The 21708-nt window shown below is 38.6% G+C and overlaps 1 protein-coding gene across 5 annotated transcripts in view; it reads left to right on the forward strand.

The window, feature by feature from the left end:
- Positions 1 to 21708, forward strand: part of rai14 (retinoic acid induced 14) — a 71644-nt gene that overhangs the window by 16850 nt on the left and 33086 nt on the right. For all 5 annotated transcript variants that reach the window (XM_017492769.3, XM_017492770.3, XM_017492772.3 and 2 more), the window contains exons 3-5: positions 18674 to 18804; positions 20774 to 20862; positions 21454 to 21518. In XM_017492769.3, the coding sequence (XP_017348258.1) occupies positions 18674 to 18804; positions 20774 to 20862; positions 21454 to 21518 (285 nt within the window). The remainder of the gene's footprint in view (positions 1 to 18673; positions 18805 to 20773; positions 20863 to 21453; positions 21519 to 21708) is intronic.

Raw genomic sequence — 21708 nt, forward strand, 5'->3', positions numbered from 1 at the left:
TTTGGGGGTTCAAAACAAAAATAATGTATTACAAAAATACGTTACTTATTTTTTTTAATGAACGTTTCTCACACTTCAGAGAAAATTCTGAGAAAATTAGCAAACCAAGAAAAATGCCTGCAGACTTTCTAGTGGTGCTCGTTAGAATGTACCGTCTGGTGGACCTCCTGTGCAGAAGGTCCCGTTTGGGGACCAATCAGGAGTGCACAGCTGGACAAACCTCGCTGATTAATCCTGTAACCTGGAGCCAATGCTTCAGGCAACCAATCAGAATGAAGCAGATCAGAACATCGCTGAGAGGAGAGAGGATCTGTACTAATGCAATCGAAGAGAGGTTGCAACTTCGGTGGTAAAAACCACCGAAAACTTGTGAACTTGGGGTAGTCTACTCAACTACCAATTTTAGTTCCTTCCCTGTTTACAGAGTGATGTCAAAGCAAAGTTGCCCTTCTCTACTTGTAAATTAGTTTATAGCATTATTGGCTTTTGATCAGTTAATAGAGATGTGATATTTGGTTAAATCTGTAACATTGGCCTTCTCTAACATGGTGGCTTCATGGTTAGCACTTTTCCCTCACACCTTCAGGCTTGGGGGTTCGATTCCTGCCTCATCCCCGTGTTTGCATGTTCTCCCTGTACTTCGGGGGTTTCCTTAAAGTACTCTGGTTTCCGCCCCAGTCCAAAGACATGCGCTGTAGGTTGATTGGCATCTCTAAATTGTCCATAGTATGTTAATGGGTGTATGATTGTGTGTGCGATTGTGCACTGCCATGGGTTCGTATCCTGCCTTGTGCTCCTGGTTCCCTGGAATAGGCAATAGGCTGCCTGCGACCCTGTGTAGGATATGCGGTACAGAAAATGGATGGATAACTTTGACCACACTAATCGCTGTTTTGAGAAGGTAATAATCAACATTAGAGTTATTACTATAGTTATTCATCATTGTCCGCTGGCTAGCTTTTGCCAACGCTATTTGCTATTGTCTGCTGCTGTTGCTGAACTGCAATTTCAGTCCAAAATGTTGCATGATGTTTAAGGGTCACTATCGTAGGACAGTACCAGAGGCTGCTCAGGCTTGAAACTGTTAAAAAAAAAACAAAAAAAACAACAAAAAAAACATGGATAAAGAATCTTTTATGAGTTTATGTGCTCTGACAGGGCGTACAAAAACACGCTTTCATGCAGGCATGCATGTTTTTTCCCCCGCACTTTCCATGTCGAAGTTCCCGAGGTGGGAATTGATATTATTAAAACTTTCAAATTGCCACTTACAAAGCACCACGACTGTAGCATAACACCATGCTGCTGCCTAGCGAGCCTCAGCACATTCACAGGACCGTGTGTAGGAGAACCCTAGACGTGGATGTACAATTTTCTAAAATGTTAAAATGTCTGTACGCATGGAAATCCTTCTTACTTGTGGCCGGTTTATTAATCGCTGATCCTATTGGGACATGTAAATGAGCACAACGACATGTCCAACACTTTTAAGGGTTCTTCAGTTGTCTCTCCAGTGGAGCTTTTAAAGGTTCTATATAGAGCTATGTAGGTTCTAACAGAGCTTTAAAGAAAACTTGGAACACTTTCTGATAGGGGAAACAAAGAAAATCCAATTCATAAATGATCTTATTCATATTATAAGAGCCATTTGGGGAACCTCTTTTTTAAGGAGTGCATTAAATATGTAGGTACTGCAAGTCAGTACTAGATATAATGTACGCTCTTACAAATTGGGAACCCGTTTGCCAATGAGCATATAGGCAAAGACCAGGCCTTTTCAACTATGAATTCTACATCGTATCAAAGAGTGCGTGAAGATAATGTGAGGCCATATGACCGTAAGTTGAAATTATATTAAAAGTGGACCTTTCAATGGGATAATGATCCTAAGCACACTAGCAAATCCACCAAGGAATGGCTCAAAAAGAAGAAATGTAGGTTTATGGAATTGCCTAGTCAAAGCCTGGATTTGAATCCCATTGAGATGTTGTGGGGGGATTTGAAACGGGCAGAACATGCAAGAAAACCCTCAAACATCTTGCAACTGGAAGAATATCGCATGGTAGAATGGTCAAAAATTCCAGCAAGCCTGGTGGACAATAATGAAAAACACCCACAGGAAGTTGTTTCTGCTAAAGGGGCTAATACTAGCTTCTGAAGACAAGGGTGTACTTACTTTTTCCATAGACGAATATCACATCTATTGATATTTCTGTTGAATAAACGATTGGAAAAGCTAATGCTCCGTGTGGGTTTGTTCAAGTATATCAACTTTATTAATAGGCACTGTCTCAAAGATCATCAAATGTTTGCTTGTCCAAATATGTCATAAAAGCCATCAATTTCCATGGGGTGTACTTATTTTTCCACATGACTGTATATACGATGCATTCTTAAATAGTTTTTTCTTCTTGGGAACCTCTAATGATGTACCTACCTACCTACAACAGGGTATGATATTAAGACTTTCATAAGTAAGTACTTCATATATAAGTACTTCTGCAATAAATACAGAGCTAAGGACCTGCAGTAAACCACTGAAGAACCCTTGAAGTTTCCCATTCAGAGAGAAAGTTGATGTTTTAGGAATGTAAGGACCCTTAATTACCAAAAGAAGCATTAAATAATCCATGAAGAACCTTTTTTTTTGTCTGAAGAGTGTATCAAGATAGCTAACTGTTAAACGCCTAACAGGTTCTAGGTGTTAAGAAGACAATATTTGTATTATATGAAATAATTTGGACTATGTACCATAAACATCCTGTTAATACACTCTTAGGGGGGGGGGGGGGGGGGGGGGAAAGGGTTCTGTATTGGTTCATTGGGTAATAAAGGGATATAGAGTGCTTGTATTATCCAGCATGAGTCATTTCACCAAAATGTTTAGGAGGCATTTGTATTGTCAGTAGAATTGTGTTAGATGAGCTCCTAAACATTCAAATTCATTGGCTTTATTGTGCATTCCAGGTCTATGAAAACCTGAGTGGTGTTTAATTTGAAAGCCTTAATGCAAAATGCGTTCTGTTCATGACTGCTCAGCAATTTATTGCCTACATTATTTATTTGTCTCTAGTATGACCGTGTGCTGCTTTTTAAACATGAACATTAAAGACGCATTAAGAATAAATTAAAGCACACTTGAATAATGAGTCCTCAGACTCCGGGACTCTCACACCCTCCCGATGAGACATACTTCGTGCTCTGGTTTTAAGGCTGCCGTATGAATCACCGTCTCCAAATTCCACAGCGTGGGTTTGTGGGAAGTTTTGACATGTTAAAACGTTTCGCCTGAGCCTCCTCAGTGACGCATTACACATTCAGACGCCAGACACCAATTTAGGAAATCCATTCGAGTGCTCATACGTGACGTCATACTCCCTAACTATCGCATCCTAGCCCTCATAAATATCAAAATGACATTGCTCAAGTCGGAGGTAGAGCCCCTTGCGATGGCCTGACATTAAACACTCTGTATACGACACAGTGTTTTATTCCTCTTACACCGAAGCAATTTGCCAGCAATTACAACTTTTTCTGGATTTAAAGTATGACAGATACTTTTTATCCATTTATAGTTGCATGTAATGTTACGGAATGATCGTGACAGTTCCTGTTATCGCTTATTTTATAAATCGTTCCCTCACTAGCCTCACCGTTTTCTTTCTCTTGATGATGTTGATAAGACAAAAAAAACAAAGCTTATTGTGTTAATAAGAAGCCACAAACCTGTGTGAACCTATGTCACTGCTGATCTTTTAAAAAGCAGAATGCTGTGAAATGTGTGATTTTTTTTTTTTTTTTTCTTTCTATTTGATATATTGGGCTTTGCTCAAGCTCTAGAGCTATGGTCAGCAGGTACTATTCTCGGCCCGATGGTGGCGCTAGAGTGGAAGTGTTTACGTTTTTGCCCATTTATTTTTGCCCCGATTCTTTGGGTTCTCCCAAACAAAACAAAAAAAAAAGCTTCAAGCACTGTTTGGCTCCACCCACTTGGATTTGTTTGCTAATTTGCGTAATATGCAAAACCTAATCTTGCGAACTTGCTTTATGATTTTTGGCTTATCTTCACAAATTTTACTGTTCAACAGCTCACCGTGAGAACCTCAGCAATTATCAAAAACATTTGTAAGCAGTTGTAACTCTCAAGTTCATAGATTCACACAAAACTTGAAGGGCATATGCATGAGGTCATTCTGAGGTTCAGTTAGTGACCCACTAGTAACTGCTCAATATCACTCAATTTGGCATTAAGTTAAAACAGATGTTTCTCAGGAGCAAATAGTAAAAAGCTATTTGGCTTCAATAAATAGACAAAATATTGTTGTACATAGTTAAATAATGTGCTTCATAAAATACATCTGTGCAGAACGGGTCCGTAGATTTATTTTTATTGTTAAAGGGGTCCCTAGCTGCAAAAAGTTTGAGAACCCCTGCTCATGAGCATCCACAGAGCTGGCACTTATGCTCCAACTGACAGATGTTTACCACCTGATGACATGACCGAAACGCACAGTTTAATGACTTTGTCAGTGTTGATGAAAGTGAGAAAAAATAATCAAACTTATCTGCCTCGGACTGTGATGGTTTCAACAGTGCGGACAGCTGATGTGAAATCAGGAGACAAAGCAGCTCACAGGAAGCCAAGTCTTTTTCACAGGAACTGTGTAACTGGTTTAAATGTCTTGATTCGCACAGGTATGTCCGTCTCTGCATTTCATTGTGGACAAAGAACTTTTTGTTATGAAATTCTCATTGTGAAAAGTGTGTCTGTGTTAGTGTGGACATGACCTTTTGTCTCAGCCTTCAACATGTTTGCGACAGCAATGAAATAAGCCCTATTTCCTTTTCACTTTCACTAAGCAAAAGTTTTCCTTTGGTGGCTATGTTTCAAAGTAGCACGCTTTATAATTGTACCAAGCACCTCGTTGGTATAACTGCTGTGTCTGACTTCCGCTGCCTGTGGCACTACACACATCTGCTGAGGTGTGAGCTGTCTGATGGTAGGACATATTTCTGCACGGATGACGGACAGTCTTTTCTGATTCGGGAACACGCTGGTATGTGGAAGCACGGATGAGTCCGAGCATAACAAAGTGCAGCGCCGAGCCGTCATGTAACACTCTTGCTAGCACAAAATACAGTCACCTTGCAGATAAATATATTGTGAGAAAATTAAAGTGCTAGCAAGAATCAAATCATATTTTTATTTCTGATGAAATGACAGAACACCAAATCTCACAGCCAACAAAGCAATGACGAAAAACTACGACGAGAGTATAAGGAGTATGGCTGCATGTTTTCCTCTTCCCATGATTTCATGTAGTCGTTTGTTCGGCCATACGGTATAACGTTGGCTACCATTTCCTAGCCAAATCATTTACGGCTTTCTGGGCCTCCTGAACATGGGACTGAATCTTTTGGCTTCTCTGTAGTCTAGCTAATGAATTTATGATTAGTCTACCCCGCTATGAACCAGCAGTTTGAACTAAAATGTCACTTCATTAGTCACGGTTCTGGAACTCAGGACAGGAACTGTGGTGTTCTCATTCAAAAGCATATTATTTGTACATCTCCTCCATGTCACTCCTATCATGTTTTCTCACCCATGTCAATGGGGTTGTTTGTTACCAGAGAGATCTCACAGTCATTACATTAAAACCACCTGCCTAATATTGGTAGGTCCCCCTTGAGCTGCCAAAACAGCTCAAACCTGTTGAGTCATGGACTCCACAAGACCTCTGAAGGTATGCTGTGGTATCTGGCACAAAGACATTAGCAGCAGATCCTTTAGCAGCAGTTCTGTAAATTGTGAGGCGAGGCCTGCATGGATCGACTTGTTTGATCAGATTGAGATCTATGGAATTTGGAGGCCACGTCAACACCTTGAACTGTTTGTCATGTTACTCAAACATTCCTGACCAAAATTTGTTCTTTTATAGTAACTGTGACTCCTTGCCAAAACATGTTCCAGCATGACAATGTGCCTGTGCACAAAGTGAGATCCACGAAGATATGGATCACCGAGGTCAGAGTGGAAGAACTTGAGCCGTGACCTCAACCCCACAAACACCTGTTGGATAAATTGGTACACTAGCTTCATGCCAGGTCTTCTCGCTCGACATCAGTGCACAACCTCGTGTATACTTAATGGCCACAAATCCCCACAGCCACAATCCAAAATCTACAGGAATGCCTTCTCAGACGACTGGAGGCTGTTATAGCAGCAAACTGAGAACTCCATAATAATACCCAAAGTTTTGGAATGGGATGTTCAGTAAAAACAAAAGTGTTCACATACTTTTAGCCATATATTGTATTCATTTCTTGAATCTTCACTTAGTTCATGCATTTAAAACCACAGTGGCAGTCAAAATGTGTTTAGAGAAGCAGAGTATACAAACGTTTTGTCTACCGTAGAACCTTTTTAAGCTAATCAGACACTTTCAAATTCTTCTTTTTTTTTTTTTAGTCTATTTTTAGAACAGTGAACGCTATTTCTGTGGAAATTAGGTATTTGGACCACTTCAGGTCTCCAGAAGAATGTGAGACATGGTCCAGTGCATGCCGAGGGGAAAAAAACATCTATTTTTAGCACTTCATTCTTTTGCCTTTACAGGCATAAGCTTGCGATTTGCACGATTGTGACCCATGCGCTCTCTGGAGCTGTACCACATCTCCTGTAAACTGATCCTCATCAATCTTCAGCATGGCTCTGTAGGATGTCTCCCAAGAGTTCTTCAGCTTCGCCAAAATGTCTGTGGAGGCTGTTCGGGGACGGTGTTTTGGGGGAGAACAAACACAGTCAAGCACGAAATGTTCTTGGGTTGTGTTTAGGAGGGTCAGTATGCTGGGATGTGACTGTGGATATTTAGTGCTGGATGAAGTTCAGTGCAGAAAATCCATCTTTCTAACATGTGCTTGTGGATTCTTGGATCGTTAGGGTTTGTTTGTTAGTCATTATGCTGGCACCGTATTGCTTGTTATTTCTCGGAAAAGTTGCTTTGTTCTCAGACATGATCCACATGGCCTTCATTAGGAATTTATAACAAGTGACACAGTACAACAGTGTTGGCACCTTTGACTGTAAATGTGGTAGTCAAACAGGGACTACTATACTTGTGGTAGTTAAACAATTTCAGTGTGCGAGGATAATAACTAGTTGTGCACTGCTGATTTTTACTGTGATGAACCTGGACTGTTGCTGAATCAGGCATGGTGAATCCAACGTTAGGGTCACTTTGACCAAAAATAAAATGCAAACAATGCAATGCAAACATTTACCCCAATTGTTAGTAAGTCAGGGGCATTTACACAAGAAATGTGGTATTCGTGAAAATCCAGTTAGTTTGGGGGAAGAAATTCATCCTACTGTACAATTCACTCCTGAGTTTGTGTAAATTTATATGTACGGATATTCACTAATGTGAACCTTGACTTCCCAAACCAAGCAACCCAAAACAAATCCATAAATTAAGACAAATAAGTGTGTTCGTCAATGTGCTGCAATGGCTGAGCTGCATTATTGGAAGATACCATGCTTGGGAGGTGCCATTTCAGTTTTTTCATCATTTGGTCATTTGATTGATAAATGAAACCCAGCGTTCCTATGTACACCATTTAGTCTGTCAACCAGGTCATGTTTGTTGTCTGGAGTTCAGAGATTGAGGTTAATATAGCTAACAATTAATGGAAGATTATAGTTTTATGGCTCAAACATTGCTCAAACACACTCTCCTCAAACCATGTCCAGTTGCATACTTCAGGAAGTTGAGTGCATTTATTTCCTGCTCCAGTTATGTGCATGCATGTTACATGATGAATGTTCTCTGAGATTGAGCAGCATTTTGTCTGGGATGTCTTAGCACAGAAGTTTTACACTGTGAGTTTTTTGGGGGCTCGCGTGGCTTCTCCATGAGATTCAGACTGCTTTTGCATTTAACTTCATGACAAACGGCTGAGGCTTTTGGGTAATCTGGAGTGATTTTAACAGCTGTTGTTTATCTGGACCGAGACTTTCTCCAGGCCTCCCCTGCAGTCCTTCCTGGTTCTTTTCTATGCGGTTCTCAAGAGACCGTTCTCAAACATAGAGCTGAGAGGTAATGCAGAACGCTTGGCGTCTGCCTGCGTTTTCACCATCGTGCCACATGGCTGTAGCTCTATTAATGAGATTTAATGGAGATTTAACCCTCTTAAACCCTGAGGAAATGGCAACGGTGCAGAAAGCTGAGAGGACGACCACATGTTTAATATCGTACGGATTAGTGCCAAGTTTGGCAATAATGAAATATTCTACTTTCAAAATTCCCACCGTAATTTTGACATGAGAATTAGTTCATATATTTTGTATACGTTTTTATTTTATTTGCTGGCATGTGTTTCTCATTTAGTCAGTGCCTCTGAATGTATTATTAGCAACTAAGATAAACACATCTCTCTAATTATTTATTCCAAAATTTTAAAGAAATAAGCTATTTCTACTGGAAAGCATTAAGTAAATCCTTTATTTGTTCCGCAAGCTCTCCATAATCTCTGAATAAAGCTTATTTTTCTTTTCTCATACTCCTAGACTGGCTTATTTATCTCAAAGTTTCATGGCAATAGTGAATCAGCAATTTTCCACTCGATTAAAATTAGCAGCCAGCTCAGCTCCCGAGTAGCGCAGTAGAAAAGCGTTCGCCCTATCTTCCGGAGATCATAAGTTTGAAACCCAACAATGACACAGTCACAAATAGGAGTCCAAGAGAGCAAAATGGGCCATGCTGTCTGCGGGGATTTCTTACTCTCTCTCCCCTGTTAATGATAGTGAGACTAGCCTATCATGGGCATCTGTGAGCTCTTGTATGTGGAAGAGGGCAGATAGCACTGTCCCCAGAGTGCAGCATTTCAGAAAGTTGGCTTGCTTTACATGTCTTGGAGGAAAAGCATGGTCGCTACCTAAGTAGGTAAGTGATGGGGGAGGGATGGCAAAAACATGTGGGTTGGAATTGCCCAAGTTCAAACTAGGGAGAAAAATCAGGAGAGAAAATTTATACCGCTAAATTACAACTGTATGCAATTGTAATTGCACACGTGGTGTATTTTTATTATAATTATTATGATTATCTTGGCTTAGCTTTTCCTGCTACATTTCATTTCCAGTGTTGGAGAGTTCAGCAGTTTGAATGAAAAGGTTTTACCACCAAATCAGAAATTTTACTAGCACTCAAGTGAATGTTGGCATGAAGCAGACTTAACCAGGTCAAAGTCTGGTCATTTCTCAAGCTACACTGCCTCAGCCTGGGAAGATGAGAAGCTATCGTTCTGAAAGCCGAGCAGTCCCTCGACTGGTTCACAAGCCGTATCATTGCTTCATGAGCATTTGATCCAGTTGGCTTTCAGTCAGGCGCAGAAACCTGAGCGTTCAGCACAAGTGGTGGTTTTGTTAAACGAATAGTTTCCCTCTTTTTCCTTCAAATGTAGGCGATCAGCCGAGACATGTCCGGTGTCCACTTGTTGCACTGCAGCTATGAGGATAATATTGCTAAACTGTAAGAAGACCACTTTAGCGTGGTGCACTAAAAGTGCGTGTGTAAATCCTCCCACAGTGGCATCACCTCATTCTGCTTTGTGAAGCTGTTCAGATTCACTCATGGGTGCAGCTATGTTTTGAATAGTGATGGGGACAAGTATGATAACATGGCAAAAACATTGTTGCCTGGTCATCTTTTTCATATTTTTAGGACATCAATACTTATGGCTGTTTTATTTGTGCAGCAAAGAAGGTGTCAAATTGCACTTCAGTTTCCATGCACAGATTGCGCCGAGGCTACAATCGCATTTCCAGCTTCAGTGTTTTTTAGGCTACAATGTTAATGACTAAAGTAAATAAATCGCTGCAGTAAATGTTGACATGAATACATCTGTGTATCATATTACACTGTTTAAAGATGAACCAGTTCTTAAAATGAATGTGTTTTGGAAATCACTCTTTGAAGTGACATGTGCTGCTGATTTGACTCTGTGCTAGCTAAGTTGGATCGGATAACGATGTGCAACCCGCGGCTCCTGAGCAGTCTTTCACACAGTGCTGTTTTGCTTAGCTTTAAAGGACCGTGAAAATAACTGCGAGCGAAATTCCTTCAGGAGTGGGTGGGAGTGTAATTACTCTTCACCTCATGCAAAGTGTAGCAAAAGAAATACAATAATAAAAGACGTTTCTCATCATAGTCCTGTGCAGTTGACTGTAGAATTGGCTTCATCTAGTCTGAAATATTTTCAGACTAACAAAGTGCATTTAGTCTGCTTTGTTTAATGAGTACCTGCATGCCTCCCAATCCCCTGCTGTGACCTCTACTTACATATTAGTTCACTGGACTGTGCAATATATCTATGCTATGTTTCACTGGGAGGATATTAGCAGAAAAAAGAGAATACAGCTAAAGTGTCATTCCGCCTGCGATGGGTTGGCACCCCATTTATTTTGTCCCCTTGCCTTGTGCCCCGAGTCCATTGGGGGAGTCTCCAGGCTCCCTGTGTAGCACAAGTGGTACAAAAACTGGATGGAATGGTGTCTTTCCATAGGCTGATTAAATTATTTGCCAGCAAAAAGCCCCACATATCATGATTATGCACTGTCTGAAAGTATGTGGACACCTGGCCATCACACCTATTTGAGCTTGCTGGGCATCCTATTCCAAATCTATGAGCAGTAATCTGGAGTTCAGCACTCAGTAGCCCTGCTCTGTGAGTTTGCATGATCTAGTGCTTCATGGCTGATCTCATGTTCCTCCTAGATGCTTATAATAGAAATATAACTAGAGTTGACCAGGGCAGATCTAGCAAGACAGAAATTTCACAAACTGGCATTCTATGGCAGAGCCAAGTTCGAAGTCACTGAGCTATTTTTTGTGAATTTTTTTTTTTAACAAACGATCAAAAGGTTAAACAATAAAGACAATTTTTTTCACAGCCGTCTTTGCTCATATTTACCAAGGATGCCAATATTAGTGGAGGGCACGGTATGTACTTGATATTATGCAACTGTTAGCAGTGGCTGACTGAAACACCTGAACACAATCATTAGGAGGGGTGTCCACATACTTTTGGATGTAATAGTGTAGTTTAAGGTAGTCCTCAATACATTCATAATACACTGTGATTATACATAATGCTCTTTGTTAAAACTATTGCATATCTGAGAATTATCATCATAGAGGAGAGATTTTATTACAGACGCCACCTACAGTGTTAAAAGGGCCGAACTGATTATTATTTTTTTTTTAATATATATAAAGAGTTGTCATCGTTTTCTGCCACTAAATATGACACAAAAATATTTAACTGACTTTTTTTTTAAATTAAGGGGACACACCCTCTGCATCTCCTGTGTTAAGTTACGACTATGTGACTTGTTGATGTGGTAATGGTAGCTCAATGGTTCTTCTGATCGAAAGGTCGTAACTCTCAACTTCTCAGTTGCGATAAAAGTTGCTCGCTCTCTATAAGGGTGTCTGCCAAACACCGCATATTTTTCCTAGCACTGTGTTACACTCAGTATATCTACAACTTTGTTCTTTTGCCCATATTTATAAAGTTGTAGGTGGTCTCCAGAGTCCACACCAGGGGTGTGGTTTGAAGGTGGAGATGTTAGTTGGATAATGTTTACATTTTGATAAATATGTTTTAATATGTACAGAAGGTGTTACTGAGCGAAACTCTGTCTTTTGGGGTGACTGTGTAATGACTTAGGATGCTAAATTGTAACTATAAGCTTCCATTATTTAACTACAGTGGTGGTGTAGCTGCAATGCTACACATTACACACCAAACACATCTTGGCTGATCGACTATATTTGGGGTAAAACAAACATTTTTGGCAACCTTTTTACTCTAAAGATGTAATATTAATTACTTTAGATTTGAAGCTATTTAAAGTAAATGACCGTGTGTGTGGTTGTTTTTGGGAAATGTGTTGTTCCTTAGATGATGTCCTTGAGGAAACGCATTCTTTCCTTTTTACTTTTTTTTTTTTTTTGGTATCCAAACATTCTAAGTGATATTCTGCAATCTTTTGAAGTGTGTATGTAGGAGAGGCATTTTTGGGTTTATAAAAATGGGCCTCTTGGTTTATATGTCTCATCCTGTTCCTTAAATATTACAGTGTTGAGGAAGAATTCAATCAGATAACAGTTAAAGGTTTACATTAAGTGGTGGGTGGAGGCCGTTTGTTCCATGCTTCCCTCTTCCCTGATGGGATTTTTAGTCCTTCTGTCTTCTTCCTGATGAGGTTTAAGTGCAGTTTGAGTCACAGAGCTATTTGATCACTGGTTGCTGATGGAGGCTTGTAGTTACTGTACATGCACCAGGGTCCAGAAATCAGAGTGTTTACTTGAATATTGTTAGTTTTTAGCTTAATTCGCACCAGAAATGGGACGTTTGGAGATAAGCGTAAGGATAAATATTTACATTAGAAGTGGGATTTGAGGAATGGATATGGTTTCCTGTATGGGTTGGTGAACATTACTCAGGGTGGGACTCGCACTCCGTGTTAGGCACTGATTCAGTGGACATTGTTTATAAAGTGTTGAGTTGCACATCTTCCTTTTTCCTGGTGCAGCTTCATTAAAGGTACTAAACTACAGTGTGCGCAAATCGGGTACCTCTGGTTTGCAGATTAAAACGCATGCACACTTGGCGTGTCCCAGGTTCAGTGTATACTTCTGCATCCATAGGTGTCCGCCTTCATGCTTGTGCATCACAGGAACATATCCACTAGGAGCCAGTGTTGCATGAACCAAACTTGAATTTATGAAAAGGCAATAGTGAAAAAGTGCAGTATCTGAGCCAAAAACAAAGGAGAGTTTATTATTGATGACATCTGCAGTCATCAATAATAAATCAAGTCATTTCTAACCGAAAGCATTTCTGTGTAGCTGCGTGCTATGTCTTTACTGGGAGTCCATCAGATGAAAGAAGTAAGTACAGTGTGCAATCCTGGAGGATTAAATTAGCCAGTAACATGAAGCTACAGCTGGTATAAAACCTCACACTTAATATTTCTGTAAATAAATCTATTATACGCCAACTTCATCATATTGTTGTTGTGTGTGAATCTAATCATTTACATTTACGGTTCAGTGTTCTCTGTACTCGGGTAGTTTTTGCGGTAAAGCTTTTATTTCCCTTTTTTTTGGTTGCCATGTTTCATGAATGAAAGTTTTTCACACGCCCCACATGTCCCTTTAAACATTTTTATTGCTTTGTTTAATTATGTGTCGTGTGAAACCAAAGCAAATAGCAAATGAATCCAGTGTATCAATTTGACTCTGCTTCGTACTCTACCAAAGCTGTTTTTTATTTATTTATTTATTTATTTTTTTAAATATCCTTGATAGTTAATGTTTTGGTTATGTTGTAATAATTTTGCTGGCATATTGCAAGTAGAAAACTAAATTGTCCTGATTTAGATCAGATTTGTAAACTCTAAGGACTTTGACTGTGCGACTCCTGAATTTCACAGGACTGCAGGACTTGTGTGGAAATCAGAGGACCTGCTGAATTACTAAACTGCCGCTAGCTGTCTTTTTCTCGAGCTCACAGATCAGATGTGAGGTGAAAGAGGACGCAGAAAGGTCATAAGTGCAGGCTAAGTTTCATTACACCTACATTTCAGACATGGCGGGATGTAGCGGAGCGAAAGGCCGAGCAATGTGAGGAAATATAAATAGACAACTGGAATTTCCATTTCGTTAAACACACTGTGGCCTTCAGTACCTTCAAATTTCTTACAGTTTCTATTTCAGCATCTGTGCCCTATCATATGTTGATGGAAAATTGCTATCTTCATATGTTGATAGAAAATTGCTAAAATATACACTACCGGTTAAAAGTTTAGACACCCTCATAAAGTCATCAAAATTCTGGAGTAACACACTTATGGGAATTATGTTGTGATAAATCCAAAATAAATCTAAATAATTTAGTATTTTAGCATCTTCAGAGTAGATCCCCTTTTTGCCTAGAATTTCCAGAAATGTATTCTTGCCATTTTCTGAACCGATTTTCTTGAGGAATCTCCCTCAAGGAGTTCCCACCGACGCTGGACACTTATCGGATGCTTTTCAAAATATTTTGCTCCGTCATCTGTTGAAAAAAAAAAAAAAAAATATATATATATATATATATATATATATATATATATATATATATATATATATATATATATATATATATATATATATATATATATTTTTTTTTTTAACTTTTGACCAGTAGTGTATGCTACTCAGGGATGTTTAAGTTTTTGTTTTCTGCAATTAGAGAATTTCTAGCTAGAATTTCTCAACTAGCTTCACTAAGAAAGATTGCTTGATAGGCCAAAACCCTGTTGTAGGGTTATTTGAAAGTGTACTTTCTATTTATTTATTTTGTTTGCTTTAGTTTCTTTTGAAGGGGTCGAAGTTAACTAATGTAAAATGTAACATTTCTCAATCTAAAATGTAGTTGATCAGCCAAGACATGTTTATTATCTGAGGTTTGCATCTTTTGTTTTGCACCTAAAATATACTTTTTTTTTCTTCATAATGTATATATTAAAATAATACCTTCAAATTATTCTTCAGTATGCTGTAACAAATTACATTAAATAAATGTTGTTTTTTTTTTTTTTTTTTTTAACATATTAAAGCATATTATAAATTATATTTAATTGTCTTGTCTACTTATGTGCATTATTTAAAGCTTATAATTCAATTCTACTTTAATTAAAACTTAAAGTATGCTTAAGTAAATGTTTTTTTTTTTCTTCTAGATACTGAAGCATGCTTAAACAAAAGTATACTTAACTGTCATTTCCACTGACAATTCAGTCTGTTTTAATTTAAAGATGCATTTTAATTTCCACCAAAAATTTCCACCAGTATTTCATCAGTATCTCACAATGACTTCATCTCTCTTAGTATTCCTTTTAACCAGAAAATTCATGACGTGTCGAGCAAATGTTTCCCATCTTAGTGGTTGGTGTTTGTAGCTGCTCCAGCTGTTAACTCAAAACACCCTGAATTGTATATTCTCCAGGAGTGTCTATAAGTTTATGAACAGGGATCATATACGGTGCTTAAATTTTGCTCAACATTTTAACATCAGAGAGCACCGGTATGAGTTATGATTCACAAATATGTCAAAAGAGCCGTCTTCTTTATCTCTCCCACCCCAGCCCAAATAAAAAACCTTCAGATGAGCCAACCGACATATGAATCTGAAAAGATTATCAGTTGTGCATGTGTTTTGAACTCTCCAATATAAACTTCCCGTCTGATATGAGTCAAGTTTTTACTTGTGCTTCATCTTGACTCAGTTTACCTGCTTGACAGATGCTCTGATATTGCACTCTCACTTTCCCTTTGTCATCTCGTTTTGAAAGGGCTCGTTGCACAAAAGCTTCTGCGTTCTTCTTAGTACCGCTCCTGCTTTAACCATAAAAGTGATCCAGTGTTCACTAATGGAATAATTCAGGGTATTTTGTGTTCGACTATCATACCTGGAATGTTATACTCTGTAGTCTGAAGTCCCAATAAAATGAAATGTGATTTTATTTCTGCTGACTTTCTCAGGCCAACATGAAGCCGTGTATAAAATAGAGTGGTAAGTTTTCCCTGTCCCATTAGTGAGGCGTGTCCTGTTGCGTTCCATAAATAGGGACACACTAACAGAGTCCTCCGTGTTTTGTCGGCTGACCCCTGCGGTTTACTTTCCTCTTCCTGCTATAAACAGTCCTGTAGTCCGAAATAAATCACAGAGCCACATCAGCAAGTCATATACCAACTCTCAGTTCGTGTTTATTACATGCTGTGTCATTTGGTGTAATGTCCTTTAATCCAAGTACCAAAAAAGGACATTTTGAAGCCTATGTGTTCAGGTTATCTTTAACCAGTGTTTAGTTCTCTGTACAAGACAATTCTTTGACCCTGGGTTGCTTTCAGTTCTTCCTTCCTGTTCAGTGGGTTATTGTGACATTAAGCCAGTCTTTGTTTTTTTTGCTTGCTTTCTGTATGACCTGATGTGGTGGTTCTTTCATGCTGATTCATGTTCTTTTCCTGTTTGGATCAACATCAATCAAACAGACACTTAATTTCCCGTGTGGAGATTTGTGACCTTGCATAAAGCCTAAAATGAACTTGCGTTTGCAATTTGCCGAATATGAATGGAATAGTGGTGTGGATATTATATTAATATTTTGATAAATTGCATCATGATACATTTTGAAAATATCATGGTACTTTTCATTTTTCATAGGTTTTTTTAACTTATTTTCCTTTTTCTTTCCTCGTCAAAATTGAAAAATTGTGCTATATATAATATATTATGAAATGTCTTCAGCCTTCATGTCGTCAAGGCTGGTGACTTGGGAACATTTGGCATCATTTCAAAAATGTCTTGCATTACTGACCAGAACCCAAAGCATCATCATTTTTCATAATTCACTCATGAAAGTTGCCCAGATATCATTTGGTGCGACCATCAAGAAAAGACCATTTTGAGACTTTTCTGTTAGACAACCCAACGAGAAAACGTGAAAGAAAAATGTTCACTTTTTGAAGTACTGCTGTATAATTGCCATGTATATAGCAGTCATGTGGAATGCGATCAGTTCTGTGCCTGTTTAAATTTGAATGAACTCAAAAACTATCATGTAGTGTGACCAAAAATGGTCTGGTGCAATCATGTCTTCCAGTGAATTTTTCCGTCTTTTTATACTCAATTCTTCATTTATATATAGACAGTTTATTATGATTTAATTGGGAACAAATGTTTCAGCATTTTCGGGGTTTTTATTTATTTTTTATTTATTTATTTTTTTTAGTAGCTCCAATTGATATTTGAGGATAAATGTTTTGCTTATATTTTGTACAATTTCATCATGAAACATTGATTGATCTCTTATAACCTGTATCAAAGAAAAATCTGTATGCCACACGTAGCAGGTTGACTCACCTTACAGTAAGCGCTGACTCAGTACGTTTACATGGACAACAATAATCCACTATTAACCCGATTAAGACGATACTCTGATTAAGAAACTAGCATGTAAACAGCAATTTTTAATTACCTTAATCCGATTAAGATCATACTCGAAGTAAACACAAACCGAATTAAGACGTGTGGAGTACTCCCGTTTTAGTCGCATTATCGACGTGTATTACAGACATGTAAACAACTTAATCACACTATTATCGTCATGTGAGAGTTTTCACCGCATTTTGCGACAGGACGCGTACACACACGGCAGCGCTCAACCGTTTTCCGGCCAACAAGAGTTTAGCAGACATACATGTATCTCGGCTGCTATACAGTAGGCAAGTACACGGTTTGGGACGCAGCGCACGGCTTCAAGCAGTCGTCTATTAGCACGTATAGCATGACAAATAATTAACCGCACTGGAAGCGTTCGTAAAAATTAAAAATAAAAACACCCAAAACTATATGCACGGTACTATAATGAAGACTAACTGTATGTTGATATGTGAAATTCTGGAGGGACGTCGGACGGTGTGACGTAATGACGTGTGCTGTTAATCTATCTATCTTCTGTAACATGTAACACAGGAACATGTAAGGAATATTCTAAAAGCGACTCATGTAAACACCTTAATCACAATATTATCTTACTCGGAGTAAGGTCAATAATTAGATTACTGCTGTCCATGTAAATGTAGTCACTACTGTCTTGCTAGAACACTGAAAAGTGTGTTAGAAATATGATGTTCCCATATTAGAAACATGATGTTTTGGTTTCTTGATTTTATTTCTAATTAGCTGATTAGGAGAACGCTCACGGTGATGGGGAGAACACTTTTCTGTTGCGCCACTCGGCAGCCTGTTGCTAGTATAATCACTGACACAATTTTCTCAAGTGGATAGTAGTCTTGCGTATTTATTTTTTAATTAAAAAAACTGTTTAAATAAAGAATACCGTAAAGTGTATGGAAAGGGGGGCAGTTCATGTAAAGGACATAAATATAATTGCATGGCTTACAGAAATTCATAAAGAATGCATGCATGTTTTAAGTGTGACGATCTGAAAAATACACAAGGCATGTGGCAATCTGACAAACGCTATGCGAGGTGTTTTCGACGATTCGGTTGCATTCGATGGAAATACGAGGACTGACGATTTGGTTGAAAACGTGAGGTATTACTATTTGACGAAATGACAAGATGTTGGCGATTTGACAAAACGCAAGGCATGGCAATATGATTGAAATGCAAGATGCAGCGACATGAAACTGATCCTGTGCCATTCAGAAATGAAACGGCTGTTGGCCATTTGTGCATAGGACAAAATACTGTACAGGTGAACGGCACTGCATCTGGCCTGCAATTAATCAAGAATGAATTTGCAACTCTTGCACGGTATTGGTGGAGAAAAGACACTGATGAACCCCTCCATGTCTACAAAGAACTACGTTTAAGATTTAGATTTTTAAAAAAGATGTAACTGGAAATTAAGTGCTTGTATTTTGGTAGAAATTGGCGCATAATATTTGAGAAAATAAGTATGAGAAATGTGTAATATGTGCAGTGCTAGGCTGTATTGATGGATTTCTACAAAAAAATAGAAAACATTTGAAACCCTTCTATTCATCAGTGCTGTTATTGTGAATGCTGTTCAACCCACCTGCTATCGCTTTTTCAGACCAACGAATGGAGCAAAAATGACGAGCGTCTCCTGAGCGCCGTGGAGCATGGAGAGACGGAGAAGGTCACCTCGCTCCTTGCCAAGAAGGGAGCAAATGCCACCAAATTGGATGGCGAGGGCAAGTCGGCGTGAGTACAGCGAGAACCACAGGCCTTATTGATCCAAACTTTAACTGAATTACTAATTGAGGTTTCTGTCCTGATACTGTGTCAGCAAAGCCAAAAATCAGCATGTTTATTAAAGGAGAAAGTTGCCTGGATTCTTTGCTTGGTTTAAAGTCTATTTCATTGGATCTCTAAAGCACTTTTACAGCACTCGCAGTACGGATACACGATTGAGCTGAAAAATCGCCTACGAGCATGAGGAAGAGATCAGAGTCAAAAAAGATCCCATCTGTTGAGGTTTTTTTTTTTTAAAGCAGTGAAAATGAAAGTACATCATTTATAATTGTCTAATCAAATACAGTCCCCTCCGAAACTATTGGAACGGCAAGGCCAATTCATTTTTTTTTTTCTGCTATACACCAAAGACTATACCCTGCTATACCCTCTCAAAAGAGGGTTTGAGATCAAAAGACTGATATGAGACGTGGGTTTCAGATTTCAGCTTTTATTTTCTGGTGTTTACTTCTAGATGTGTTAAACAACATAAAACTTTTTGTATCAGAACACCCACTTTTTTAGGTGAGCAAAAGTATAGGAACAGATCAGTCTTGAAGTAAATGATTGCATATCCCTCGCTTGCAAGAACCGCATCAAGTGTTTGTTTTTTTTTATTTATTTATTTTTTTTATTTTCTTTTGTGATGCTTTTCCAGGCTTTTACCACAGCCTCTTTTGGTTGTTGTTTGTTTTCTGGTGTTTCTCTGTTCAGTCTCCTCTTCAGGAGGTGAAATGCTGCTCAATTGGGTTAAGGCCTGGTGATTGACTTGGCTAGACTAAAAGATTTTCCACTTGCTCACCGGTTAAAAAAAATACTTCAGCAGAGGCAGGGATCTCAAAACCAGAGGGGGGAAATCCCCCAGTCACCCTGCCAAATCTCACACAGCCTTCACCCCTGTCTTGCTGAGGTTGTTGGTGATATCATGGATTGTTGTTTTTGGGTTTGTCTTTACAGCTTTCACAATGTTTGTCATCAGCTTTTGTTTTTCCTTGGCCGACCCACTCTGTATCTGTTGCTCAGTACACCAGTGGTCTCTTTCTTTTGTATTGGCTATGCCCAGTGTTTGTACAATGCTTCTGATTGATTTTCCCTCTTATCTCAGCTTCAAAATGGCTTACTTGACTCCCAGTGACAGCTCTCTGATCTTCATATTGGCTTATCCTTTTTAACAACAAATGCAGCCTTCACAGGTGAAACTGAAGGCTAAAACCAAGAGTAGCTATTAATTGTTTAAACAATCAATCTAACAGGACACAACCGGGTAACAAGAAACACCCGTCAGTCACGATATTTTTTTGCTCACCGATCAGTTGGGTAGTCTGATACAAAATGTGTTATGTTTTGTCGTTTAACACATCTACATATAATACCAGGAAATAAAAGCTGAAATTCTAAACTCTCTTCTCCTGTTCATCTTTTGCTCTAAAACCCAAATGTCTTCAGTGTACAGCAAAAACAAATGAATCGGCCTTGTCGTTCCAATAATTTTGAAGCAGACTGTAATCCACTTACTAGATCATTTAAAAATGAAGAGCTAATGTCTTAGTACTTTAATTTAAAAACAAGACAAAAGACGAATGATGCTTCAGTCTTTGAATATAGTTACAGCTGTAGTGTAACATCTATAGTGTTGCAGCTCGAGTCCGAGTTGCATTGATTCACTTGGATGCATTTTACAGCATTTGATTGTCAGGTTCTCATTTTGAAGGGAGTCCAAAATCGTTAACGCGACTGCTGGGATATATCCGGTCTCAACTGGTAGTCAGTTTGGGTAAAAGCGTCACCTGAATGAATAAACATAAAGTACACATTATTGTTAATTCATGCATGACCGTGTACTCGTAATATTTTTGTAATGTTATTTAATAAAGCCTGTACATATGTTACTGAATCCTGATTAAGTTTTAAATGTGTGTGTGTGTCTCCTCGCGTTCAGTCTGCACATTGCAGCGACTCGGGGTCAGGCCGAGTGTCTCGCCATCATCCTGGCCCACGGAGCTGATGTGTCTGTAGCGGATGCTTCAGGTTCGTCTAAGTGATGTCTTCTTTCTCCAGCTGCATAGTATTTAATGGCACTTTCTATGTTTTTGCCTACATTCTTGATCGTTGGATTTTTAAAATGCATCGTGGGTTTTAATTACTGACACAGTTTAACAGTATTTATTGTGTTTACTTCAGACCATTAGGTACTGAAATTTACCTGGTGATTTTCGCATAGTAAATACATACTCAACTTCCATTTTGTGCACCATGTATTACTTCCAAGTACTGTATGCTATTATTTATTACATTCTAAAGAACTGTTTCACACAAGCTCTTTGTGTTTTCAATCGGTCCAATATACAAAGTATGAACTAGACAATTATTTTAATTACCACAAAACATTTAGTATTTTTTTATTTATTTATTTTTTTGAATTTTAGGTACTTGCTATACTTTTAAATAATAGTGCTTATTTGTACTTGTGGCTTTTATATAGAAAAGACTGGTTAAATCCAAAATACCAGTAAAACAGGTTGGTTTCTCAAACATACACCACTGTTGTGTTTAATTGAGCTGTTTCAGAAGCAGCTCACAGTTGTCGTATGCCCCTCCCCCGCCCCCCATTTGTTTTAGGTTTTAGTGCTTTACACCTTGCTGCTAAAAACAACCACCAGGAATGTGCCAAAAAGCTCATACAGGTAAAGTAGTGTCATGCATTTCTGCTTTACTTTTGTTGTCTGTTCATTATTGTTTTAGAGTACGTCATGTGGGATCCAATTTTATTTATGTATTAATTTTGCAAGTACATGAGCAAGATATCGGACCAATGACGAAGCAGCATGCCTAGTGATGGCGTTGAGTCTCATTCTCACGGTCAAGTTTAGATTT

The sequence above is a fragment of the Ictalurus punctatus genome, chromosome 18 (assembly GCF_001660625.3).
Source record: "Ictalurus punctatus breed USDA103 chromosome 18, Coco_2.0, whole genome shotgun sequence".
NCBI lineage: Eukaryota > Metazoa > Chordata > Actinopteri > Siluriformes > Ictaluridae > Ictalurus > Ictalurus punctatus.